Consider the following 27,603-nt stretch of genomic DNA (forward strand, 5'->3'; position numbering starts at 1 on the left):
TGAAATGTCCCTCATTCCTCTTTTTTTTTTTTAACATCTTTATTGGAGTATAATTGCTTTACAATGTTGTGTTAGTTTCTGCTGCATAACGAAGTGAATCAGCTATACGTATACATATATCCCCATATCCCCTCTCTCTTGCGTCTCCCTCCCACCCTCCCTATCCCACCCCTCTAGGTGGTCACAAAGCACCAAGCTGATCTCCCTGTGCCATGTGGCTGCTTCCCACTAGCTGTCTCTTTTATATTTGGTAGTGTATATATGTCCACGCCACTCTCTCACTTCTTCCCAGCTTACCCTTCCCCCTCCCCGTGTCCTCAAGTCCATTCTCTATGTCTGCGTCTTTATTCCTGTCCTGACCCTAGGTTCTTCAGAGCCTTTTTTCTTTTTTTTTTAGATTCCATATATATGTGTTAGCATACGGTATTTGTTTTTCTCTTTCTGACTTACTTCACTCTGTATGACAGACTCTAGGTCCATCCACCTCACTACAAATAACTCAATTTCGTTTCTTTTTATGGCTGAGTAATATTCCATTGTATATATGTGCCACATCTTCTTTATCCATTCATCTGTCGATGGACACGGGTTGCTTCCATGTCCTGGCTATTGTAAATAGCACTGCAATGAACACTGTGGTACGTGACTCTTTTTGAATTATGGTTTTCTCAGGGTATATGCCCAGTAGTGGGATTGCTGGGTCGTATGGTAGTTCTATTTTTAGTTTTTTAAGGAACCTCCATACTGTTCTCCATAGTGGCTGTATCAATTTACATTCCCACCAACAGTGCAAGAGGGTTCCCTTTTCTCCACACCCTCTCCAGCATTTATTGTTTGCAAATTTTTTTGGTGATGGCCATTCTGACTGGTGTGAGGTGATACCTCATTGTAGTTTTGTTTTGCATTTCTCTAACGATTACTCACTCCTCTCTTCATTGTCTCTTCCCAGGAATCCAACATTAATAGTCTGATATATATCCTTTCATACCTTTCTCCAGGCTCCCATAAACTATAGAAAATACACACACACACATTATATTTAAATTGGTTTACTTTTCTGCATCTTGCTTTTTTCATTTAATTATGTCATGTAAATGCTTCTAAGTCAAGTAGTATAAAGCTAACTCACTTTATTTGCTGCGTAATATTCTGTGGTATAGATCTGCTATAATTTATTCCGTTATTACCCCTTCGATAGACAGTCACTTCTTTCTGGGTTTTTTTTTTCCTCCACTGTAAACACTAGTGCAATGCCTCCCTATATGTCTTTATATATTCATGCTTTGATTTCTCTACTATGGATTTCCAGGCATGGACTTGTTAGGTCAAGGGGTGTGTGCGTGTGTGTGTATAAAATATACATAAATTTTTTTATAGATAGTTCTGGATTGCTTTCCCCAAAGGCTGGAACAGTTCACATTTGCACCAGAAGGATATGACAATGTATTATTCTTGGGAGCCACCTGGGGGGATGGTTTGGAATTGAATCATTCAGGTTCATATGCATTTCTCTTTGTGGTTAAGTTTGAGAATAATCTCACTAGAGCTAGAGATACAATTAGTTTAGGGAATAGGGATTATGTGATGCTAACAGGCCCATTGGGGGAACACATATTGATATATGATAGTCATCTCTATCTATCTAGATCGTCTAATCTATTATGTGTATATGTGTATGTGTATCCTGCTGTGTGCTGGTTGTTATGGCCCCCTGCTTTAGAGGAGGTTGTGGTCTGGGAGAAACAGAAAGTCAAACAACTTTATAATGCAATAAAATACAAATTATTAAAATATACTAAAAGAGATGAAAAAACTTAATTAGATCAATAACCATAAAAATATATTGAAAAAGACTTGAAAAAAATTACACTCCCCATCCCACCAAAAAAGCCAATAGGCCAGATGGTTTAAAAGTTTTAACAAACTTTTGTGGTACAAATTGTTCCAGTTATCATTTAAACTCTTCCAAAGTGTAGGGGAAAAAACGAGATGTTTCCAGCTTATTTTATGAGGCTAGAATTAATGCTAATATCAAGACCTAAAAAGACAGTGTAAGTAAAGAAAAGGTTAGGATTTTTGCATCCTGCTTAGTATACAAAGCATGGTTTATATTCTAGGAATGCAAGGGTGGCTTAACATTAGGGATTCTATTAATGTAATTCATTAAATGAGTAAGTTAAGAAGAAAAATTGTATTTTTGTTAGATGACAAAATTTAGTGTCCATTCTAGATTTTAAAAATAAGGAACTTTTGGGCTTCCCTGGTGGCGCAGTGGTTGAGAGTCCGCCTGCCGATGCAGGGGACACGGGTTCGTGCCCCGGTCTGGGAGGATCCCACATGCCACGGAGCGGCTGGGCCCGTGAGCCATGGCCGCTGGGCCTGCACATCCAGAGCCTGTGCTCTGCAACGGAAGAGGCCACAACAGTGAGAGGCCCGCATACCGCAAAAAAAAAAAAAAAAGGAACTTTCTTAACAAAAAAAAGAATATTTGTCAGAAACCAAAGGGAACATGATGTACCGTGGTGAAGCACTAATCTCATTAAAAACAGTTACAAGATTGAGGGTGCCTCCTGCCATTGATATTTTTCTGACAGATCCAGCCATTGTAATAAGACAGAAAAAGGGAGTGTTAATGCTGGAAAGCAAAAGACAAACTTTTAAAAAAACAAAACACAATTATTGGAACTAACAAGGGTTCAGAAAAGCGATTGTGTTCAAGATAAATGTTTTAAGAATCAGTAGTTCTCTTATACAATAGCAACAATAACCCTCCATTACATGACAATGTAATGGAAGCAAAGATTTTCATAACAGGAAAGACAAATGTGTATGATATGCATATATTATTGAAATGTATGATAAAATGTCTAGAAGGATATATACCGAAGCATTAATGTTGTTGGTTACAGGAGACTTATTTAATTTCCCTGAGGTGTTTTCTTTAATATCGTATAATCAGGGAATTTTTTTTCTTTTTTTTCCCCCTTCTTTTAATAAAAATGTGGTAGAATACACATAACATGAAATTTACCATCCCTTCTTTTTTTCTTTTAGCTGTGCTGTGCAGCTTATGGTTGGGATCTTAGTTCCTCGACCAGGGAGCCAACCCATGCCCCCTGCAGTGGAGGCGTGGAATCCTAACCACTGGTGCGCCAGGGAATTCCTGCATCTTAACCATTTTTAAGTGTACCATTCAGTAGTGTTAAGTTCATCACATTGTTGTGAACCAATCTCCAGAACTTTTTTCATCTTGCAAAACTAAAATTCTATATCTATTAGACTGTAGCTCCCCATTCCCCCTGGACCCTGGCACCACCATTCTAACTTCCTGTCTCTATGAATTTGACTACTCTATGTACCTCATATAAATGGAATCATACAGTGTGTGTCTTTTTGTGACTGGCCTATTTCACTTAGCATAAAGTCCTTAAGGTTTATCCATGTTGTAGCAGGTGTCAGAATTCCCTTCCTTTCAAAGGCTGAATACTATTCATTGTGTGGCTCTGTCACATTTTGTTTATTCATTCATCTGTTGATGGACACTTGGGCGGCTTCCACCTTTTGGCTATTGTGAAGAATGCTGCTATGAACATGGGTGTACAATTTTTTCTTTTATTTATTTATATTTATTTAAATTTATTTTTGACTGCGTTGGGTCTTCATTGGCACGGGCTTAGTTGCTCCGCGGCATGTGGCATCTTCCCGGACCAGGGCTCGAACCCGCGTCCCCTGCATTGGCAGGCAGATTCCCAACCCCTGCACCACCAGGGAAGTCCCCAGTTTTTTCTTTTTAAAGACAAAAATGTAGCAGGAACAAAGAAGAAAGCACATCTAAGTCTAATTGAGTCAGGAACGGCATCATACAGAAAGGAGAGGTACTGTTTGAGCCGAGACTCAATGCTTATTGTACGGGCATCAGGCAGATGGTAAGGAGACCACAGTGTAGGGAGAAAGAAGATCGTGTTCAGACAGAAACAGGACTGCATGTATTCTTGGGAGAAGTGTAGAAAGTTCAGCATCTGACTCGGTAAAGGAAGATAAGGTGGTCAAGGGCCACATCATGACAATCTTCTTAGTTACTCATGCCTGGCAATTTGGCCTTGGAAGAGCGGTTTGCCACAAGGGCCTTGGGCCCAGACCTCCTGGGTTTGAATGCCATAGATCTGCCTCTTGCTGTGTAACCTCAGGCAAACTGTTGACTCTCTGTGTTCCTCCACTGGGAATGATAATGGCACCGACTTCATAGAATTAAATTAATTCCTGTGTGTAAGATGCATAGAACAGTACCTGACACATAAATACGAAATAAATGTTAACTGTTTTCTGTTGCTGCTGTCATCATCATCATCATCCTCATCCTCATCCTCATCCTCATCCTCCTCATCCTCATCCTCACCACATCTGTAGGAAATGGGGACCAACTAAAGAATTTTAAGCAGAAAGCTGATAGGCTCGGATGTGGATGAGGGGGTAACTGATAATACTCACTGTTCAAGACTCGGGCATCAGGGAGGTTAGCCAAATGGCACTTGTCTGTGTATCACTAGAGTTTGCTGTTGTGGAGAACCTTTATGTTTGCATCCTGTTCCATAAGATAAAAATAATCAATTTAAGCCCATTTGGATAGAGGCACCAACTTTGCCATGAGAGTTAGAAAAGCAGTACGTGTCCCAAGAATGGTCCCAATCGTATTGATCAGGGGCTGGCAATCAACACCCAGGGCCCAAATCCCGCCTGCTGCGTGTTTTTGTAAATGAAGTGTTTTTGGAACACAGTCGCACACATTCACGTATGCACTGTCTCTGGCTGCTTTCATGCCGCAGTGGCAGGGCTGGGTAGTTATACAGTCATACAGACTGTATGGGCGACAAAGCCAAAAAATACTTTCCACCTGGCCCTTAGACAAAAAGTTTGCAGCCCGTAATACAGAGCTACCTCAACCCAGGCCTCACTGTTGTTTTGTCTGTTTACATCATTCTCGCATATTCCCACCTGCCTTTCGTGGGTAAAGCCCGAGGAGACAGGAAGACAGGTGAGTGTGATCCCTTGTCTCCCAGGGCTCTCAGTCTAATTGGGTGATAGGTGCACAAACACTTCAAGGGAGAAAGACGTAGAGGAGGATGTGAGTACTTTTGCTTCGGGAAGTTGAATAAGGTTTCACAGGGGAGCAAACATTTGCACCGGGTTTGAAGGTGAGTGAGTTCAGCTGTGCTAGGCTGAGTGGACAGGGGGCCCGGAGTCAGTGTGGAAACACGTTATGTGTGGGGAAGGGTGGGTAGTTTGCAGTGACTCAAGCACGGGGAGGGAAGGTTTCAGTTGTTGGATTGTGTGAAACATCTGTCTGTGCTGGGCTGAGACGTTTATACCTGGAAGCAGTGGGGAACCAATAGATTTTACTAACGTATCAGAAGCAGGTTTCTGTGGGTAATGACTGATCACGTCTATTTTCTCCCTGTAAGTGCAGTACCAATTTAGAAATAGACATGGGAGTTGAATACAGATTAAAATATCAGCTGTATTGTTGGTAAACAAGACCAAATACATGACTTGGATGGGTAACCATGGGGGCTTTATTTATCTATCTATCTACTTAGATTGTAGTATAGTTGATTTATAATGTTTCAGGTGTACAGCAAAGTGATTCAGTTATACATGTACATGTATCTATTCTTTTTCAAATTCTTTTCCCGTTTAGGTTGTTACATAACATTGAGCAGTGTTCCCTGTGCTATACAGTAGGTCCTTGTTGTTTAGATACCTGTCCCCTGGGTCAGGTCTTGGGGTGACAGAGTTTGCAGGGGCAGCACTGCCCCAGTCATCCTTATGGAACTTCAAAGGCCACTCACTAATGCCCACTGAACAGAGACATAGGCCTCTAGAACTGCTTCTAGAAGCCGAGCCCTTGCTTCTGCCCCAGGAGTGCCCCAGGAAGGCAAGAGTGGGAGGAGAGAGGCACCAGCTTAAGTGCTGGGCCCTTTGAAGATCTCCATGTGCTAGAGTCTTTCTCCCAACCTCACTAATCCGATGAGTCGCTCCCCCTGTGAAGAGAGTAAGGGTGGAAGTCGCCTTCCCAGAACTTCTAAGGGAAGTCTGTATCCTGTGGGCTTGGACAGGGTCCACTGGAAAAGGAGAGTATGGTTCCCTCTAAAGCGGGCATGTTTAGATCTATTTTGGAGACTTCTGGCAGCAGTGTAGAGAGCAGATTGGAAGTGAGCGAGATCAGACGCAAAGGGGTCAGCAGTCGGGGCTTGAACTGAGCCCGTGGGGCTAGAGATCAGTTGGAGAGACGATGGAATATAGAACCAGGAAGGTTTGGTGGCTCAGTGTGAAATCAAAGACAACCCAGAATTTCTAGTTTGGGAAACTGGGTATATAATGTCTTTCTTGGACTCTCAATTCAGTTCCATTGGCTGATATCTCCATCCTATGCCAGTAGCACACTGTCTTGGTCACTTGCAGCTTTTACATGGTCTTTTTTGTCCGAAGACGTCCTATTACTTTGACAAAACTTATTTGTAAGTTTCATGTGCAATTCGACCTTTTCAAGGCACCAGCCTTCCCTTCTCCCCTGAGATAGTATCTCTTGATAGGGAATTTCACCCTGGGACAGAACGGTTTTTTTATTATCCCACAGAAATGTATTGGACACCCCCATGCTTTTTTTTTTTTTTTGGCCACACCTCCTGGCGTGCGGAATTTTAGTTCCTCGACCAGGGATCGAACCCCTGCCCCCTGCAGTGGAAGCATGGATTCTTAACCACTGGACCACCAGGGAAGTCCCCCTGCCCAATGCATTTATTTATTATTATTTTTAAATTTAATTTTTATTTTATATTGGGATATAGTTGATTTACAATGTTGTGTTAGTTTCAGGTGTACAGCAAAGTGATTCAGTTATACACATACATATATCCATTCTTTTGCAGAATCTTTCCCATATAGGTTATTAGAGAATACTGAGTAGAGTTCCCCGTGCTATACGGTAGGTCCCGCCCGATGCATTAAAATAGGCATCTAGCATCTGCTGTCATAAATTGTTGTGAATTTTTTAATATATATACGTACCTAGAATGAGTTTTCTGAAGGTAGGGGCTGTGTCTTAGCTCAACATGTAGTCTCCTAGTGCAATACGTAGAGTGGGATTATAGTATGACCTAGAGGTAAAAAGCCAAGGATACAGGTAAAAGTGTGAGAGCTTTCTTGGCACCAAACCGACAGCACCTGGAGAGCACCGGCTGCCGTATAACCACCTTTCCCCTCACAATGGCAGCAGCAGCTCAGGCCAAGCAGGAAGGGTAGTGGGGGTGAATGGGGACTAGACAGAGCTGTTTTTCTCCCCGTATCTCCAGTGTTCACATGTACCTCGGCTCCCTTTTTTGGCAGCAAGGGGGCCAGGCCAACCATCCCACAGCCGCCGTGGTGACGGAGAAGCAGCAGATGCTGGAGCAACACCTGCAGGATGTCCGGAAGCGTGTCCAGGTGAAGCAGGTCTAGGGCAGGAAGACTTTCCTTGGGGAAGTTGCGTGTGGGTCCTGCCTGTATCTTCTGTGAGGTTTTTAATCCTATTCAGAAACTTCCTTTTCCCTCTCCCCAGGGAAATCCTTTTTACTTCTGTTTTGGTTTGTTTTAAACAGGATCTAGAACAGAAAATGAAAGTGGTAGAGAATCTCCAGGATGACTTTGATTTCAACTACAAAACCCTCAAGAGTCAAGGAGGCAAGTGACTATTAGAGATGTTAAAATCTCCCGTAGAAAGTGAGTTTGTGCTACTTGAGTCTCGGGACTTGCTTGTTCAGACTCAGGGGAGTGGGTGCTCAGGGGCTGCTGGCGCTTAAGGGAGCCTAGTTACTGAGGATAGGAGTATTCCGTCAGCTCAAGGAGTTTCTCCTTCCTTCTCAGATATGCAAGACCTGAATGGAAACAACCAGTCAGTGACCAGGCAGAAGATGCAGCAGCTCGAACAGATGCTTACTGCGCTGGACCAGATGCGGCGAGTAAGAGCAGTGGACACCTCCACCTCCCTGTCTCACTCACGTGCAGGACTTGGGCATCTCAGGGAAGAACTTGCTTGTTTTCTAATGAGTTCCTTCTCTGGAATTTACTAAAGACTGTGGTGAGAGACGGTCTGAGGAAATGTTTTCTGACTTTGTTTTTGGTTTCCAACCAGAGCATCGTGAGTGAGTTGGCAGGGCTTTTGTCAGCTATGGAGTACGTACAGAAAACTCTCACGGATGAAGAGCTGGCGGACTGGAAGAGGCGGCAGCAGATTGCTTGCATTGGAGGCCCTCCCAACATCTGCCTAGATCGGCTAGAAAACTGGTAAAACAGGAAAGAGAAGTTTTTCCTTTCTTTTTAGAAAGTTGTGCTAAATTATGGTCAGAACTGCAGGCCTAAAGAGTCGCTACTACATTTCAGGGGTGGGGACTTTAACATACTCAAACTTAGTCTAAGGGTTAAAGCTTTTACTTTACTTGGACAATTTTTTTTTAATGAAAATGTACTTATATTGCTATATTTTATTTTTTTAATAAATTATTTATTTGGGTTCTTTTTGGCTGCATTGGGTCTTCGTTGCTGCACGCGGGCTTTCTCTGGTTGCAGCGAGCGCGGGCTGCTCTTCGTTGCGGTGCTTGGGCTTCTCATTGAGGTGGCTTCTCTTGGTGCGGAGCCCAGGCTCTGATGCGCGGGCTCCAGTAGTTGTGGCTCACAGGCTTTAGAGCACAGGCTCAGTAGTTGTGGTGCTCGGGCTTAGTTGCTCCACAGCATGTGGGATCTTCGCGGACCAGGACCCGAACCCATGTACCCTGCATTGGTAGGCGGATTCTTAGCCACTGAGCCACCAGGGAAGTCCCTATATTGCTATATTTTAAATATATTTGACTAATTGAAATAAAGCTTTAGGTTTAACTGTATTTAACACGTGGACTAAATTTTAAATTTTAGTTACTTTAATACTCTCAAATGACATGCTTTCTATAAGGGGAAAAAGTTCAAATACAGGATATTAATAAAGAGAAGAAAAGACTTTAAAGATCAAATCATGCAGAGGTACTTAGAGTTAAAATTTTGGTGACTGTCACTCTAGATATCTGTTGTATATATAAAGATAGAAATCTGTACATTTCACTTTAGTAGGATCGTTCTTTATATGCTCCTCTATAATCCGCTCTTTTACTTTCATTCATTCGGAAAATCTTGATGGAGCACCCTTGATGTGCAAGGCCCAGAGATGAATACGCTGCACCAGCTTAAACTGGGAGAAACTTGACATGAAAGGGAACCCAGATACACAGAGCATGAAACTGGAAATTTAGGACAGCTCTACATGAGATGCCTGTTTGTTCATATCCTCACTAACCCTGAGCTTTGCTGATTTACTGAGAGCAGTTTTAAATGCTTCCTGATCAGGGAACCAAAAAGCTTAAGTTCTGGGAATGGAGAATGTAGATGCCAGAAGGGAGTCAGTGAGCTCAGAAGTCCTGGTGCCGTCCTCCCCCGCCCCTTGCCTTCCACCTTCTCTCTTTGGGGTCTTTACTAAACTAGTCGGGGGCCATCAAAGAGAGGCACTAATATTCTCCATTCCTGGGGACAGACTTAATCAGCCTTTGTCTCCCTGTCTACTTTATCTATATGCATGTTATCAATATTTTGAAACATAATATCATATCCTTTGATCCACGGTAGGTGAGGTTGAAAGGGCTCCTGGGGATCATGCAGTTCAACCCCCCATCTCTCAGGCAAGGGGACACCAAGGCCCACGAGAGTGAAGGGACCTGGCCAAGTTCGCACAGATAGTGAGGGACAGAGCTGGCTCAAACCCATCTTCTTGGGCTGTCTGATGTCCTGCGCTTCCCCAGTCCTCACATTTGGGTACAAAGACAAGTTAGGCTGAGGAGAGTGAGCACCAAATTCCTTATTTCATGTTCTCCATATCTGGGTTCTAATGTTTGTCACTTTCCAGTGGTAACCCGATTAATGCCTCCTAGTGGCATAAGTTTTGACACTTCTTCCTCTATGCCTGCCTTCCTCTTTGAAATGTAAAATTTTAGGAAGGCACTGTTTTAAAAAGGCAAAATAGGGGGCTTCCATGGTGGCGCAGTGGTTGAGAGTCTGCCTGCCAATGCAGGGGACACGGGTTCGTGCCCCGGTCTGGGAAGATCCCATGTGCCGCGGAGCGGCTGGGCCCGTGAGCCATGGCCACTGAGCCTGCGTGTCTGGAGCCTGTGCTCCGCAACGGGAGAAGCCACAACAGTGAGAGGCCTGCGTACCACAAAAAAAAAAAAAGAAAAAATTAAAAAGGCAAAATAGGGAATTTCCTGGCGGTCCAGTGGTTAGAACTCAGCACTTTCAGTGCCGGGGATCAGGTTCAGTCCCTGGTCAGGGAACTAAGATCCTGCAAGCCACACAGCATGTACAAAAAAAACCCCAAAAAAGGCAAAAATAAGTTTCCCTTTTCTAATCTAATGCTGCTGAACTGTACATTTAGAAATGGTCAATTTTACGCTATGCATATCTTCCCACGATGAAAAAAAATGCCCCTTTCTTATGTCAGGGGACTGCGTAGAGGTGTTTATACCTGTTGTATTCCCTTCCCCTTCTCCAACTCACCTGTGTACACCCACTTAGGTAACTGGTGTCTTCCTTATTTTATTGGCAGGATAACCTCATTGGCAGAATCTCAACTTCAGACCCGCCAACAAATTAAGAAACTGGAGGAGTTGCAGCAGAAAGTTAGCTACAAAGGGGATCCCATTGTACAGCACCGGCCAATGCTGGAGGAGAGAATCGTAGAGCTGTTTAGAAACTTAATGAAAAGGTAACTTAGAGTCCCTGTCCTTTTCCCCCATCACCCCCGCCCTCCACCCCCCCTCCCCAAAATGTCATTGAACAAGAGATTGGCTGACTTCCGAGGAACAGGACAGGGACTGGCCCACTGAGTTGTGTGTGAACCACTGCCCTTCTCTTTCCCTTCCAGTGCCTTCGTGGTAGAGCGGCAGCCCTGCATGCCTATGCATCCCGACCGGCCATTAGTCATCAAGACCGGTGTCCAGTTTACAACTAAAGTCAGGTGGGCCACGGAACCTCCACTTCTGGCAGATACTGTATCAAGGGTCACTCTCAGGGCCAGAACAGAGCTGGTGGCCAGGGTTGTTCTGTATCCGCGTCGCAGGCAGTACTGTGATGGGTATGGAACTTGTTGGCATGATATCAGCTTGCTCTTTGATTCTCCTGTCAAAAGCTAAAGAATGGTAATCTTTTTGAGGTTACCTGGGCATATTCCTATGACTCAGGCCCATTGTATTCCTAAGATTCCAGGCCTAAAGTCTTAAGCCATATAGAATCTCCATCTCTCCTGCAAAAGGGGCAGAATAATGCCAGTTATCTTTTGTTCTTTGAGCCTACTTTCCCCTGAGGATTTTAAGGGAAAGAGTAAAGCTTAGTGATAATAGAAGCTAAGAGGCCACAGGGCAGATGGGTGAGGGGCCTGCAGGTGGAGCGTTACTTTCACATTCAAGTCAGAACAGGTAAGCTGGGGTTTGCCCTTCTGTAGTGAAATTTCCCTCCTCAGAAAGGTAGTATGGTGTTAGGTTTCAGGTTTAATAGAAAGAATACCACCTGCAGAGCATGTATTCCTGTAATATTTTTCATGAAATGGCTTTCATTATCCTTTGGTGAGTCTCTCACAACTTTATCTAAGTTCTTAGTTCTTAGGCTTTCTTTCAGTCCCTTTTGGCCTGATGCTTGACTTAAGGTCAAACCCAGCACTCGTGGGAAGAGGAATTTGGGATTATGACTTACCTCTTTAGAATTGAAGAGTTAACGAATTTTATATTACTTCAACTAGAAGTTGCTGGGGGAGCCTAGTGACTTTTTTTTTTTAATTGGATGTTTTTTCTTTGCTCTGAAACTTTTTTTTTCTTTCTTTCTTTGTTTTTTTTTTTGAGATAGATTGCTGGTCAAATTTCCTGAGCTAAATTATCAGCTTAAAATTAAAGTGTGCATTGACAAGTAAGTACTCCTTATCTTAGCTCTTTTTTTTCTTTTTTTTCAAATGAGGGACAGAGAAATGGGAACTTTTACAGACAGCATGTGAACTTAGAGGCTTTATCTCCGTTCAGAGATCTTCGTTTCTTTAAAAAGTTTTCAAAAGCCTTGCTGTGCATTGTCATTTATGTGCCTGAACAAAACCACGAAGCTGGCGGTACAGATTTGAGTTGCGATTGCTGTTGTGACCTCGAGTTCCTCTTTTTCTTTATTCTTTTTTTTACTTATAAATGTAATGTATGCATATTATATAAAACTGAGAATATATGGGAAAATTGATTTTTGTTGCTGTTTCACACTTTACCACATAATGGAATCCTTTTCAGAATTTGACAGTACCTTTAAAAAATTAAAATGCACTTACCCTCTGAAAAGATTAAAAAAGAGAAAATGTAGGTGATATAATTGTTTATCTGGAAATTTCATGAAAATGAATTGGAAAATAGTTACTAATGAAATTAGGGACTTGAGGAAGGTGGTAAGTTTAATAAATCAATAAATAAGCAAAAATTGATTACTTTAACCATAAATTAGCATCAACCAGTTAGAAATTATAATAGAAAAATGATCTCACAATAAGCAACAAAAATAAAAAATATATGGTGATAAACTTAACAGAAATATTTAAGACCTACTTGAAGATCACTGTGAAAGTTTAGTGAGGAAGTGACTTTTTAAAAATGAGGCGATAAGTCATACTTCCGGATTGAAGACTTTTAATTTTATTATAAAGATGTTGATTCTTCCCAGTTAATATAGAACCAACCAAAACGTGAATAGGATTTTTAAAAACGCTTGACTTGCTTTTCAAGTTATATCTTAGATGAAAAAAATAAGCAGAGATAGTTTTTAAAAAGGATTTGTTTATTTTTAATTGTGATAAACATAAAATTTACCATCTTAGCAATGTAAAATCTTGCCCCAAATACTTCTTTAATATCATCAAATAGCCAGTTACTGTTCAAATTTACCTCATATTTTTTCTGTTTTCTTTTTTTTCTTTTTCTTTTTTTATGGATGTATAGTTGATATCAACCATTTGTAAGGGTGCAGTTCAGCAGTGTTGAGTATATGGACATTGTTGGGCAACAGATCTCCAGAACTTTTTCATCTTATAAAACTGAAACTCTATATCCATTGAAGAACAAATCCCCATTACCCTCTCCCTCCAGCGCCTGACAACCACCAGAATGGTGGTTCTTTTGCTATTCACTTTCCAAAAGAATTTTTTTAACAAATAAAAATTATGGGGGGTGGTATGGGAAGCTGCCTTGCCCAATATTAAAATGTATCACAAAGTTTCAGTTGCTAAATGAGTGTGTTACCAGGGCAGGAATAAACTGATCATTGAAGCAAAATCTAAAGTCCAAAAATAGACTTCAGGTTTATATAAGGAATTAATATACGTTTTAATTGATATCTTAAATTAGTGAGGGAAGCGTGGATTATTCAGTAAGTCGTCTTAGGGAAACTTGGTATTGGGGGGATTTGAGTAAGAAGTTAAACTTTTCACTATCCATCAATAAATTCTAGATATATCTTAAAAGCACAGCAAATGTATAATATAATGGTGGTAAAAATGGCAACCACTTTCGGAAAACAACGTGGCACTTTCCTAAAAAGTTAAACATGCACCTGCCCTATGACCTAACCATTCCACTCCTAGGTATTTACCCAAGAGAAATGAAAGCATGTGTCCACACAAAGGGTTGTACAGGAATCTTCATTAATAGACGAGTGTCCATCAACAGGTGAATAAACAGTTGGTGGTATATCCATGCAACAGAATATTATTCACCAACAAAAAGGAATGAACTATTGATACCCACAACACAAGGATAAATCTCCAAATTAATACACTGAATGAGAGAAGCCAGACCAAGAAAAACACAGTACATACTTCATGTTGTCATTTATATAAAATTCTAGAAGTGCGAATGAATCTATCATGACTGAGAGCAGATCATTGGTTGCCTGGGGACGGGGGTGGGTGGAGTGTGGGATTGGGGAATGGGTCACATAAGGGCGTGGGGAAACTTGGGGATGCTGGATATGTTCATTATCTTGATTGGGCTGATGTCCCAGGTGTGTATAGTATACATATATCAAACCTCATCAAATTGTGCATTTTATATATGCAGTTTATTATTTGTCAATTATATCAAAGGTATACAAAAAAAAAAGAATGTGGAAAAAAAAGTAAATATAGGCTAGACATGAGGGAAAATTTTCTGATAACGAGAACTTTAAGTTCTCAAATGTGATATATGGGGAATTCCCTGGCAGTCCAGTGGTTAAGACTCTGAGCTTTCACTGCCGAGGGCCTGGGTTCAATCTCTGGTCAGGGAAGTAAGGTCCCACAGCTGCATGGCCAAAATAAATAAATAAAAATAAATAAAATAACATGTGGTATATGGAAAGGTATCTTTTGAATGGTTTAAAAGTTGATCCATTTTAATCTGTAAACTCCCACAGAATGTGCTGTTTAATAAATAGTAGCTGTTTTTCTAAAAGTATAAGTCAGTATATAGCAATGGAGAAGGACTTTTTAAACAGAACTAAAATAATTTTAAAAAGAAAAGAAAACACTGAGAAATGGTGACTATATAAAAAATGAAATATTCAAAAACACAGGGAACACACTGGGAAGAATATTTCCAGCTACATCAATGGGATGCTCTGAGTTACAGGTAACAGTAAACCTCTGCAGAAAACCCAGTGTGGCTTAAATAATAAGGAAATTTACAACCCAGTTTAACTAGAAATGCAAAGTTAGAACAGGTTTCTGACGATGAGATCAGTGACTCAGTTGATGTCATCAAGGACTCAGAATCTTCCGTCTCTCTTCTCTGCCACCATAAGTGTCACTGGCATTCTAGGTTTGCCTTCTGGGTTGCTGCATGGTTGCTTGTGGTAGTTAAGGCCACATGCCTCCTTGCTCATGTTCAGCTGAAGCTATGGAATGTAAGTACAGCCTGAGAGAGAATCCTTCCCAATCTGATTGAGACAGTAAAGGTCCTGTCCTCACCCCTGGACTGCTGCACTGTGGGCATGCTCTATTCTGGTGAGCTTAATGATCAGGGTCCCCTGGAGGTGGGGATGGGAAAGATACTTGACAGAGTCAAGGTTCTGTTAGGAAGAGGGGAGTGGAGTTTGGGTAGGCAACCAGCTGTGTCTACTACTTCAGCATGTATAGGGTTGTTAATTTCACATAGAAAATGTAATTGAGTCATTTACAGAAATCCCCAGGAGAACAGCAGTTTTTCCATCAGAATAAATTATAGGTGTTCAAAGTAGTCTTTTGAAGAAACTCAGGGCCTTTTTTGTTACCACTGGTTTGTGTTCTTAACAGAGACTCCGGGGATGTTGCAGCTCTCAGAGGGTAAGTTCAGCCTGGAGGCTTCCTTGTGTTCCCGTTTAATCTAACTTTGTCCTCTGACCACTCGCTCACCTATGTGGTTGGTTTTTTTCTCCTGTGATTCAGATCCCGGAAATTTAACATCCTGGGCACAAACACGAAAGTGATGAACATGGAAGAGTCTAACAACGGCAGCCTCTCCGCAGAGTTCAAACACTTGGTACACGGGAGAAGCCTGGACTCACCTTCTCCCAGGGCCTCTGGCAGGGGGAGTGGTTAGGGGAGAGCCTCAGGTGACAGGGGATGCTCTTTGCTTTTCTTACAGACCCTGAGAGAGCAGAGATGTGGTAACGGGGGCCGAGCCAACTGCGACGTAAGTTTTGTTGGGGATGAAAGCCAACTACAGGAGGGTTTTCTTTGAGCAGGAGAGAAAAAGAGCCTTCTTACTGCCCAGAAGTAGAGACACCTGACCAGCTGCAGTCACCACAGGCCAACATGACACATCAGAAGTCACTCATGCCTTGGAGTACTCTGGCTCGGAGCACTTCCTTGATTGTCCGGGGAGTTAGCTCATCATTAAGGAGTGGAAAGTCCCTTGCCCACACCCGTGTAGTGGAAAAGAAGCCTTCCACCTTGCCTGGGGCTTTCCAAATTCCCCTTCCATCTTCTGTGCGCTGACATGGCTTGGCCCAGCTTTTGGTGACCTGTTTTGGTCACTGAGGTGGGATGGAAGGTTTCAACAAATCCGAATTAAACACTTTACCAAAAGAAAAAGAACAAAGCAATACGAATCCCCTTATTTCTTCTCTGCCTCCCATTTATTCAGATTATTGGACTCTTAGTGTTAGGAATAAACTTAAGGGACTTCCCTGGCGGTCCAGTGGTTAAGAATCAGGGCTTTCACTGCCATGGGCCTGGGTTTGATCCCTGGTTGGGGAACTAAGATCCCATAAGTCACGTGGCATGGCCAAAAAAGAAAAAAAAAGAATAAACTTAAAAAAAAAAAAAGGTAAATGTGACCAAAAACTAGTTTTAAATATTTTTTAAATAAAACTGTGACACCCTATTCTTTTTCTGATATTTGTCCCCTGAGCTATTCTTACCCTCTTCTCTAGAACGTAGCAGGCTTTTTGAAAAAAAAAAAAACAAAAAAAATTGAATTTATAATACTTGACAGCAGTTAAAAAGTGAGGTATGCAATGATACAGGAAAATGTATGTGGCATATTTATTTAGGAAAAAAAGATGTAAAATAATTTGAGTAGTATATTAGTATATTTGTTTAAAAAAACTTACACTGTATTTTGTCTATTCATGTCTGCATTACAGAATTCTAGAGGAATATCTACCAAACAGTGCTGCTGTTCTTATCCAAGGCTACTCTGTACTATCTCTGTAATATTTGCATTTAAACTGAACGTGTATTACTTTTGTAATTAGAAAAAGCATTTTAAATATGAATTGGAATTTCTAATAATTCATTGGCAATTCTCATTCAAAATAATGTCGCTATATTGCTGGTGGGAGTATAAATTGTTACAGTCACTTTGGAAAACAATTGGGCATTATAAAAATGAACATACCCTGTAAACCAACAGTGCCACTCCCAGGATTTAACAATAGAGGAATCTTTGCACATAGGTAGCAGGAGATATGTGCAAAATGTCAGAGCGGCCTGATTGTAAGCCCTAAATACAAACCAAATGCCATCAGCACTAGAGTGGATAAGTGATCTGCAGTATGGTCAGGTGATGGAATACTATACAGCCGTGAAAATGGAGAAATTGCAGGTGCACGCAGCTACATGGATGTGAAAAGCAAGTCACAAAAGAATACACAGGGTGTGATTCCATATGTATAAGATGGAACTAAACAAACTAAACCACACATACATTGTTTAGAGGTATAAATGTGGTAAAACCATAAAGAAGAGCTAGGAAATGATGAACTCAAAAGACAAAAGAGCCATTAATTCTGAGGGAGGAGGCACAGGGATGGATGGGGTTGGGAAGGGTGCCCAGAGAACCTCAGTAGTGATGGTCTTTCCCTTAAACTGGGTGGTGGGTACACAGGTGTTCACTGTTTTGTCAGTCTTTGTGCCTTACCCATTTTATACATAACCTATTGGATCTCCTTAGTATCACAATAAAGCTAGTAGGAGGTCAGGTTGGGGACCATAGCACTGGAGGGTGATAGTGTTGAAGAGACCACGTGCTCCAGTTGTGTCTGTGGCCACCTGGGGGATTGCCCTTCTGGATGGTGTAGTGGTGGCGTCAGGACTGAATACCATCCTCTCTGAGGAATAGCGTCCTTCTTCTTCTTGTAGGCCTCCCTGATTGTGACTGAAGAGCTGCACCTGATCACCTTTGAGACTGAGGTGTATCACCAAGGCCTCAAGATTGACCTAGAGGTGAGTTCTGTGACAGAACTGGGTAGGGCCGCACGCAGTGGTAATTCAGGACAAGACTTCTTCTAGTTGAGGTTTTTACTCCAGAAGGTGGAATGGTGACTCTTTGCTAAGCACTGTGTTTACTTTTGCTTCTCTTCCTCCCCAAAATCCTTCGTATCCCACCTGAGAGTAAAGTCTTGCCTGAGTGCTTAGAAGATACATGTCTACTCAGCTTTCAGCAAACTTGATATAAAAACTCATATTTAGACATTGATCATAGCTGACTTTATAAAGTTTGGGCAAAACAGTCTTTCAACAACCAGTGTCTTTAGTATACAGACAATCATGGCATTTACATGCTCTTTCCCCAACTTTCTTGATCTTTAAATTAAAGATACACCGGAAAAAGCAGGAACCCTAGTCTTTGATCCCTGGGACCTCTCTGTTTCATGGGCAGGTACAGCTTCGATTCGTGGAGGATGCCTTGCAGGTGTTTTAAATGGGGAATCCGTGGACTGTGAGTCCACCGTGAGCAAGTTAGCTTTACAAGTTCCTGGTGATGTTCAGACAGCCGCCGAGTTCGGCATTCTTTCCGCTCTGGGTGTTGAGCTGACTCAGCCCCGCTCCTCCCTGAGGGCTGGAAGCGGGTGTGCTCCACCACGGCCTGTCCTTTATTCCAAACCCTGCGGGATATGCGTGAAGAGGTTTTGGAAGCCACGAGGGCCTTCTGCCTCCCCAGCTCATTCCCCGCTCCCTCCACAGACCCACTCCTTGCCAGTTGTGGTGATCTCCAACATCTGTCAGATGCCCAACGCCTGGGCATCCATCCTGTGGTATAACATGCTGACCAACAACCCCAAGGTGAGTCGGGCCCCCATTTTTCCTGAGACTTCTCGGTGCCTCGGGGCTGTCACAGTACCTAGCGCAGCTCATCAGGCACCGCCCTCTCAGCTAAAGGGGTAAACGTGTCATTTCCAATAGAACGTGAACTTTTTCACCAAGCCCCCAATTGGGACGTGGGATCAAGTGGCCGAGGTGCTGAGCTGGCAGTTCTCCTCCACCACCAAGCGCGGGCTGAGCATCGAGCAGTTGACAACGCTGGCGGAGAAACTCTTAGGTCAGCGCTTTACCTCTTCTCCCCTCACCCTCCTCGGAAAAGGAATCTGGCCCATGGGGCTGTTCATTCAGAAGAGTTTACTGAGCAAGGTGCTGTGCCGGGGCCAGAACACATGTGCTTCCGCACGTCAGGGAGTCAGGCTACAGAGGAGGTGTGCATCCTGGGGGGTGTTTTTATGAGGCGGGAGGCAGATTTCTTTTCTCTTGGTGGCTGTCTCCCTCACCCTTCCAGGGTACTACTTTATCCAACCATCGGAAGATACTTTAAGTGCGTGTTAGAGCTAGAGGCTTGGTATCCCTGTCTGTTTCTTCAAGAAACCGTAGGCTTGTTTTTAATTTTCTCCCTGGAAAAAAAGCCTTAGTAGAATGTCTTGCGTGCTACCTATGCTTTGTCCTGTGCTGCCACCAAATGTGACCCTGTAGCTCAAGCTGTCAGCTTCTTAGTGTGTGCTGCTGGTCCCCGGACCACCACACGAGGCTAGTAAGGGCAGCTGGGCTAAACAACAACTGGGGTGGGGGGGGTGTCAAATGATGGGGTCGGGTGTGGGGCGGACGGGTGCACCATATGCACACAACAGTGGCAACATTCAAATACATGAAAACCAACGGTTTCAGGGCCTGCCGTGGGGCAGTTGTGCACGTGTTCTGTTTGAAGAAATAAGATCTTGATTCAAAACTGAAAATTATACTACGTTATTATTTTTTTTCCTTCAGGACCTGGTGTGAACTATTCAGGGTGTCAGATCACGTGGGCTAAATTTTGCAAAGTAAGCAACCGTGTGAACTCCGTGTGGCCGCCTCACGGGAGGGGGAGGGGAGGGGGAGGGGTGCTTACCTGCTGGGAGGTCGTGGAGGACGCTGGGCCCGAAGGCCCTAGGCTCTCGGTCCAGCGGCCAGTAGCGTCTGCCTGAGGCTAGATGGGCCTGAGGATTCTGGTGGCACCTCACGCCTAGGAAGGAAAAGCCTGGGACGGTGGTGGACTTGGCTTTCCCATTATTCTTTTCTCCAGGAAAACATGGCCGGCAAGGGCTTCTCCTTCTGGGTCTGGCTGGACAATATCATTGACCTTGTGAAAAAGTACATCCTGGCCCTTTGGAATGAAGGGTAGGTTGGAACTCTTGTGTCTGGCAGGGTGCGCAGGTGTGACAAGTCCCCTGCTCTCCCAGCAGGCCAATAGCAGGGCAGCCCTCAGCCCAAATCTTGCTGTTTCTCCTCTTTGCCTCCAGGTACATAATGGGCTTTATCAGTAAGGAGAGGGAGCGGGCCATCTTGAGCACCAAGCCCCCAGGCACCTTCCTGCTGAGATTCAGTGAAAGCAGCAAAGAAGGAGGAGTCACCTTCACTTGGGTGGAGAAGGACATCAGCGGTATGCTTGGCTCTTCCCCACCCCACCTGTGGTGGCCTCTGCTGGTTTCAGACACAGGCTGCCCCCTCGTGGGCAGAGATGGCCTCGCACCCCCCGCCCCAGGCTTGTAAGGCACATCAGGGTGACTTCTTTTCTCTAAGTTCTACCAGCTGGAGGACTGGTTTGCCAGTTTTGTTTTGCTGGCTCCAGGGACTAATATTTGCCTATTTAAACTTCATTCTTCATCTCCTTTCTTTCCTACTCTGTTACTATATCTTATGCAAATAGTTATCCAAGTGTATTACCTGTGGCCCAGCTGGATAGCCTCTCCCGAAGCCAGCTGAACATTTCCCCAGCGCCAGGTGACTGGGCAGGATATTCAGGGTATTGAGCGCTGGGTTGGCATAAGCCTTTCCCCCTTGAGGGAAAATAAGTCAGGTAGTTTTCTCTGAGATCACCTGAGTCTTCCCTTCCCATTTCCCCTGACAGGTAAGACCCAGATCCAGTCGGTGGAACCATACACCAAGCAGCAGCTGAACAACATGTCATTTGCTGAGATCATCATGGGCTATAAGATCATGGATGCCACCAATATCCTCGTGTCTCCGCTGGTCTATCTCTACCCTGACATTCCAAAGGAGGAGGCGTTCGGAAAGTACTGTCGGCCAGAGAGCCAGGAGCATCCCGAAGCTGACCCAGGTAGTTGTTGATTTTCCACGACAGCCGTTTAGTTCTGGGGAAGAGTGGGAAATTGTAGGATCCTGGGAGGACAGATAAGGTAAATGCCTGAAGAACCTCTTTCTGGGAAAGAACTTTGTAGTGAGTGCCTTTGGGGGTGGCTGATGGGGTTACAGAGAGGAGAGGAATCAGTCACCAGGCTCTGCCCTCCAAGAAGCACCAGTCTCAAGGGGGAAGCAGCATGCACACACCCAGCCATACCTGAAGCACCATGGAGAGAAAGCGAGGGCAGAATTCTCTAGAAACAGGATGCCCAGCCGGCACAGCACTTCTTACAAAGCATATGCTGGAAGGTTTGCGATTCAGACTTCAGTCTAGCGTGTTTCCTTTCCCCCGTCACGGAACAATGTGAGCAGCGCCAAGAGGGATGAAGAAAGGCTTTCTGGAGGAAATGAGTGTTAGCAGCGCTGGAACATGGTTTAAGAGCACAAGAGTGGTGATTGAAGGGGAAGACAGCAACTGGTGGGAGGGGCGTGGAATTGGTCCTTTGAATGTGCAGCTCTTGAAAATAAGATGTTTTTTAATGTGCAAGAGCCCATGTGCTTATGTAAGTTACACATACATTTTCCACACTAAACCCTCGCTCTCTAGCACCACCACCAGCGTGGAGGGCAGAGCCCCCTAGTCTGTTCCCATGGGCGTCTGGGGCTCGGACACTGGGTTCTCTGTCCAGATCCTGATGAGAACACTATAATTTGCTGTTCTTTGTTTTTATTTAAGTTTTCTTAATCACAGAGCCAGTAGTGGTTTAAAGGGATCCTTTGAGGTTGGCTTCCCTGCCCCAGTTGCTTTGGAAAAAACCGTTTTTGTACAGAGCTCTCCCACACACAAACACAAACCCACCAGCTCTCTTGGGGTGAGAAGAACGAGACTTAGAAGAGGGAGTTGGGGCTAATTGGCAATTGACTTTCCTTTGTTCTGGGGTTGAGTCTTGGCCACACTCTAGGCCAGCGTAACTCTCACTTCCTGTCTGCCCCTTATCTCTCCTCCCACGTTGTGCTTCGGTTGGGAGATCTGTTTATCAGCCCCCATCACACTACCCTGTTTCTTCTGCAGAAGGCATTTAGGTCCAAGTGCTGGGCCCTTGACTAATTTTGCTTTCAAGGTCCAAGTTTCAAGTCTGAGGCTGCGCCCTCCCTCAAGCCTCCTGTGTGACTGGGAGGCAAGGCCCTTTCCTGCCTGGAGACCTCAGTGTTTCCTCAGGGGCAAGACTGGCAGTCACAGGAAGGGAATTAATTACTTGAGTGCTTGTCTGCCTCCTGGGGCTGGGTGTGCGCATGGCAAATGGGTCAGCAGGTGTGGGGTGCCGGCGGGCTGCATGTGGGGTCCTCCAGAGGAGAGCAGCTAGAGCAGCTGACCATTTCCTCTCCGTTCCCATCCTGAAGGTTGGTTTTTTTGTAAAGTATGAGCCCATTTTTAGAGAGCTCGTTAGTTGCTCCACGGCATGTGGGATCTTCCCAGACTAGGGCTCAAACCCGTGTCCTCTTCATTGGCAGGCGGATTCTTAACCACTGCGCTACCAGGGAGGTCCCTCATCCTGAGGGTTTTATTGTCTCTAGGAGATAAATCTATCTCCTAGATTATCTTCCCAGGACTCTTCCCTCCTTCTTACTCAGAAGCTCACCCGGTATTTCCTCATGGCTTGAGGGAGACATTCCTCTGTAGAAATGACAAATTCCTTATCTTACAAATTAGATAAGTACATTTACAACCTTGTACGGAGCCATAAATCAGCTTTTAGTCTTAGTTCTCCTTTGCTTCTACTGTGGCATCTCAGGCCGAAGGTGTTTTTCTCAGCAACGTTGATCAGTTAGGGAATTAAACCCTTTTCTGTCTGGGGTGTCAGCTCCCCTCAGGCCTGGGCCAGAATGGATTCATAAGACACCAGAACCCTGCTTTGATAGCTTCTTTGGATTCGGTACTGAGTTAACCTATTTCTTGGCCGAAAATAAACTCATATGGGAGTCTACGGGCCCCTCGGCAATGCCCTTTCTCAGGCTGTCATTGTACTTTCTGATCCCTCAGTTTCACCGTAAGCCCCAAGCTTTATAGCTGTGCTTCTCTCAGCCCACCCCACCCTGCCCCGCTCCATGCCTCCTAGGTGGTTTGTTCACCTGAATCCCCCAAATTCCATGCCAGTGTCTCCAGGGCTCTTTGACCTCTTGCTGTAAGCATTTAGCACTTAACATTCATTTATTTCAGTCTTCACATTTCTAACTGTAGAGCAAGAATCATAAATGACCAAGATGGGCCCCTCCCTCTTCTGCCTCCCTCTTATTTTATACTCGAGAGAGAAAAGCCCTTGGCCGGATCTCTTAGCTGTTGAAGACGTAAGGCCTCCTGTCACCCAGTCCAGAGCCATCCTCCCCACCGAGAGGCTCTTCTGTGTGATGTAGTTATTCAACTGGGGGGTTACTAATACCCTCACCGAAAAACGTAATAGTGGCAGATAAGTGCTGATGGGAACAGAAGGTGTCACCCTCAGCTTTGGAACTGCATATGAGCCGTTTCCACGCTCTCTTAAAGACTCGGTAACTTCGGTATCTGAGCAGGACGTGGTGCCCAGACTGCGTGGGCTCAGTCCTGCATGCGGGGGACTCAATCTAAGAGATACAACCAGGCTGGAATGCAATCCTCAGTCCACATCCAGGCAGTTAAACTCTTTACATGATCGAGGGGAAGAATGAACACAAGGCTGGAGCTCATCTGAGCTCGGGTGGGACCAGGGTCGGCTGAAAAGTCTCAGGAAGGTTTGAGGGAAAGAACCGAGCTTCCAGCTGCAAGCACTGGAACATCAGAGTATACAGTGAGGGAGGGCAGCCCTGAGGGGAGACGGAAGTTCCAGACAATCTCTGGTCAAAGATGGAGTGAGTTTCAAGTCAGCCCTGGGGAGGCAGCCGGCTTCCTGCTGCCTGGTACCCAAGAGTGGAATCACAATCAGTAAGCCCGAGTTTTCTTCTACCCAGGTGCTGCCCCATACCTGAAGACTAAGTTCATCTGTGTGACACCGTAAGTGGCTTCCCTTCCCAATTTTGCCTCCATTTCTAATGTACTCAGTTATCCCTGGGAACAGGACACCGGGTGAGAGTTCTCTTGTGAAGGGTTGGAACCCTCCGAGCTATGTTCAGTCCTCAAAGTGACCTCGTGTGTTTAAAAAGCTTGAGCTTTTATTTTTCTGTTGGAGACCAGAGTTTGATGGCTTGTGTGTGTGTGTTTTGTTCTTTTTTTTTTTTTCCATTGTGTCTTGTCAACCCGGCCCTCTCCCCTCCTGCTGCTCCCCATTTCCTACAGAACGACCTGCAGCAATACCATTGACCTGCCGATGTCCCCCCGCACTTTAGATTCATTGATGCAGTTTGGAAATAATGGTGAAGGTGCTGAACCCTCAGCAGGAGGGCAATTTGGTGAGTATGTGGTTGCCGGACTCTGTCCCTGTGAGGGAATTCAGTCCCCTTGGTGTGATGCTCCCATGGGCACAGCCAAGCGAGGGGCACCTGGATTGGTAGGAGGAGTTCTCGAACAGCGCTGTCCTATAGACACGCGCACCCCCATGCCAGAGTAAATTTTCTAGCAGCCATGTTAAAAACAGTGAAAAGGAACAGGTGAGGTTAATTTTACAAATGTATTTTCTTTAGCCCAGTAAATCCAAAATAGTGGCATTTCTGCACGTTAGAGACAAATGAGTGTGGGATTTCCCTGGCGGTCCAGTGGTTAGGACTCCACGCTTGCCCTGCATGGGGCATGGGGTCAATCCCTGGTTGGGGAACTAAGATCCCCGCAAGATGCACGTGCGGTGCAGCTAAAAAAAAAAAAGAAAAAAACGAATGAGGTTTTCTTTCGTACTAAGTCTTTGAAACCTGCCCCGCGTTTTATAACCACAGCCTACCTCGGTTGGGACTAGTCACATCCCAAGTGGCTCCAGCCTGCTGCGTTCAACAGGGCAGCCTTAGAGCTTCTTTAAACCTGGAGAGTTGGGAATGAGTTAAGGTAGGAAGAAGGCTGAGCCCTTCCAGAAGGGAGGGGAGAGAATCTGGATTCTCTGACCCCATCTTGATGACCAAGGGGCAGGGGCAGGAGACTAGATGGCGGTGGCAGCCTGAGCCTCTGTGCCCCGAAAGGCTAGGGGTGCGGGCCCCGCCAGCTGTGGGGCTCAGGCGACTGAACTGGCTCTCCCTGTGTGTCCCCCCAGAATCCCTCACGTTCGACATGGAGCTGACCTCGGAGTGCGCTACCTCCCCCATGTGAGAAGCCGAGGACGGAAGCTGCAGAGAGAGGTGACAGAGGCACCGACCCATGTTCCACCAGCCCTTAAACAGCCCAAGCCCAGATCAGCTCAGCTCCCAACTCAGTGGTTCCAGATTTTTTTGTCGTCTCTCAGTTCGGTTATCTTTGAGCAATCTGGGCGCTTTTTAAAATAGAGAAATGAGTGAATGTGGGTGATATGCTTTTATCTAAATGCAAATAAGAATGCGCTCTCTGAGGCTGTGATCGGGGGGTGTGGAAGGGGTGGCGAGAGGGAGAAAGAGGAAATGTCTTTTTTGCCCCCCTGCCCGCCTTTCTCAGCAGCTTGTTGTTGTCATTGTCAGACAAGTGCCTCTGGTGCCAGCGGCATCCCTCTGCCGCCAGCGGCATCCCTCTGCCTATTTCTGTAAGCTAATGCCACAGTTGTCTCTAGCTACATCCTCCTGGCATTGCACTTTTAACCTTGCTAACGTTCAAATAGAAGATAGGACTTTCAAAGCCCCTAGGTTTCTTTTTAAACTTAAAAAAAAAAAAGTTTTTTAAAGGGCAAAAAAACACTGTATCAGCATAGCCTTTTCTGTATTTAAGAAAACTCAGTTAATTTCCTCCTTGGTGCTTTAGGCATTCAGCTTTCTTCAGGCTGATAATTTCTATAAACCCTGACATGAGCTTCAGATCCAGCCCTTAACAGACATCTGAAGATGTGGCTTGGCCTTTGGTTTCCATATAGGAAGGTTGAAGGAGACCCTAAACATTTTAGACTTTTTTTTGATAAACAAAATTTTTATTTTCCCCCTTCACCTACCGGCCTGTTAGTAGGTGAGGCTGGGCAGAGGGGCACTTTCAGCCTGCTCGCCTTTCCTCCCCGGACTTCGCCCCTGTTTCCGAGCCTGTGTGGTTTCTGTGGGTGCCTTCTAAGGGATGGGATGATTCTTCCTCTCCCCCAGTTTACCTGAGCCCCTCTTGTGGCATGGCTCCTTCCCATGTCTAAAGGTCCCTTGTCCTGTTTGCTTTAGGCATCCTGGTCTCAGGACCTCCTGGAATAAGAGGGAGAGAGCTACAGGTCGAACATGAGTCAGACTGCGGGGCCCCAGTCAAGGGTCTAGTTGAGCTCAGGGATTATGGTTCTTATCCCAGCTTCTTGGTGATTTCCTGCGGCACCTGTAATCACTTCTTCACTTGGTTAAGCCAGGGGCAGAGGCTTAGTGATAAGCTCGAGGTCTGTCCCTCACATGAGGGAGCGTACACCCCAGCCTTCCCCCAGCGCTGGTGACGTCTCCTCCCCATGGGGGCCCCCCTCGGTGAGGCAGAACGACTCGCATTTTCTGTGCATCTCAGAACACTTAGCAGCATGAGAAGTGGTCTCTGATATGGGGCCTCCTCAGACCCAGAGGCACGGCCAGATTGGGTGGTCCATAACTACCTTGTCTCAGTCGACCAGAGTTTCTAGGGAATGCTATGCGTCACACCCAAATTTACCAGTTTTTGAAGGAAGAGGACGAGACCTTCTCTCCAAGACAAACAGGGGTTTGATAGGTGGTACGGAGCAATCTCCCTTTAGCAACACTCTCTAGATCATAATTAGCTTAACTCGAGGGACCTCAGGTGAGGCTCCCGGCTTCGCTGGAGCAGAAACTAAAACCCTGTGGCTTTTAGGTCGCATGTGTTTCTGGTTTTAACCCTGATTATAGCAAAAGCCCTGAGAGGAGCTGAGACTTGTTTTGGTCCCTCCTTTAAAAAACGCGGTCCTGCAGGACCTGCCTGCCTGCCCCCTGCCCAGCCGAGGGTTCCCGCGGGCGCCTAAGCTACCCACACGGTGGTTTGTGAGATGCTGTCCTGACCACTGCATTCAAATTTCAATGTATACTTACTTAATAGTGTAAAAATTTATATTATTGTGGGTTTTTTCTTTCTTTTTTTTTTTTTGTATATTGCTGTATCTACTTTACCTTCCAGAAATAAAAGTTATATAGCGACCGTCTGCTGGCACGGCAGCTCTGTCTGGCTGGAGGCTCGGGGTGGTCCCTCTTCCCCTGCTTCAGCTCTGAAGGGGTCTTACAGGCTGAGCCTGGGTCTTGAAAGCAGGTGGTTGACCGCGGCCCCGGGCTGGTGGCCTTAGCCTCTCATGCCCGAGTAGACACAGGCCCGCCTCTGGGGCACCGAGCGCCTCCCATCTTAACATTAGCCGCCAGCCTCCAGCTCAGGGGTACCTGGAGGAGCCAGGGGTCCGACCCCTCCCGCTCGGAGGCAGCTTGAGTGGAGGCCTTCCTGCTCCCTCTTCCTGCCTCCCTCCGCCCTCCCTCCCGGGGCCTTTGCAAGCCGCGGTGTCCTGTCTGGGGTCAGATAAGCTACCTAAGGGGGGTTGGGGCGC

General features: G+C 45.1%; 1 protein-coding gene across 6 annotated transcripts in view; it reads left to right on the forward strand.

The window, feature by feature from the left end:
• STAT3 (signal transducer and activator of transcription 3) overlaps positions 1 to 27,233 on the forward strand; it is a 66,298-nt gene extending 39,065 nt beyond the window's left edge. For 3 of the 6 annotated variants that reach the window (XM_059997657.1, XM_059997656.1, XM_059997658.1), the window contains 20 exons: positions 7,384 to 7,479; positions 7,635 to 7,716; positions 7,900 to 7,994; positions 8,168 to 8,319; positions 10,658 to 10,816; positions 10,976 to 11,068; positions 11,950 to 12,009; positions 15,398 to 15,427; positions 15,530 to 15,623; positions 15,729 to 15,776; positions 17,729 to 17,812; positions 18,554 to 18,652; positions 18,773 to 18,908; positions 19,622 to 19,674; positions 19,917 to 20,011; positions 20,134 to 20,273; positions 20,742 to 20,954; positions 23,957 to 23,999; positions 24,282 to 24,394; positions 25,180 to 27,233. In XM_059997657.1, the coding sequence (XP_059853640.1) occupies positions 7,384 to 7,479; positions 7,635 to 7,716; positions 7,900 to 7,994; positions 8,168 to 8,319; positions 10,658 to 10,816; positions 10,976 to 11,068; positions 11,950 to 12,009; positions 15,398 to 15,427; positions 15,530 to 15,623; positions 15,729 to 15,776; positions 17,729 to 17,812; positions 18,554 to 18,652; positions 18,773 to 18,908; positions 19,622 to 19,674; positions 19,917 to 20,011; positions 20,134 to 20,273; positions 20,742 to 20,954; positions 23,957 to 23,999; positions 24,282 to 24,394; positions 25,180 to 25,235 (1,941 nt within the window). In that variant the 3' untranslated portion in view covers positions 25,236 to 27,233. The remainder of the gene's footprint in view (positions 1 to 7,383; positions 7,480 to 7,634; positions 7,717 to 7,899; positions 7,995 to 8,167; positions 8,320 to 10,657; positions 10,817 to 10,975; positions 11,069 to 11,949; positions 12,010 to 15,397; positions 15,428 to 15,529; positions 15,624 to 15,728; positions 15,777 to 17,728; positions 17,813 to 18,553; positions 18,653 to 18,772; positions 18,909 to 19,621; positions 19,675 to 19,916; positions 20,012 to 20,133; positions 20,274 to 20,741; positions 20,955 to 23,956; positions 24,000 to 24,281; positions 24,395 to 25,179) is intronic. The other 3 variants (XM_059997652.1, XM_059997654.1, XM_059997653.1) reach the window with 3 other exon arrangements.
• Positions 27,234 to 27,603: the final 370 nt, after the last annotated feature.

This window comes from Delphinus delphis, chromosome 19, assembly GCF_949987515.2.
Source record: "Delphinus delphis chromosome 19, mDelDel1.2, whole genome shotgun sequence".
NCBI classification, from domain to species: Eukaryota; Metazoa; Chordata; class Mammalia; order Artiodactyla; family Delphinidae; genus Delphinus; species Delphinus delphis.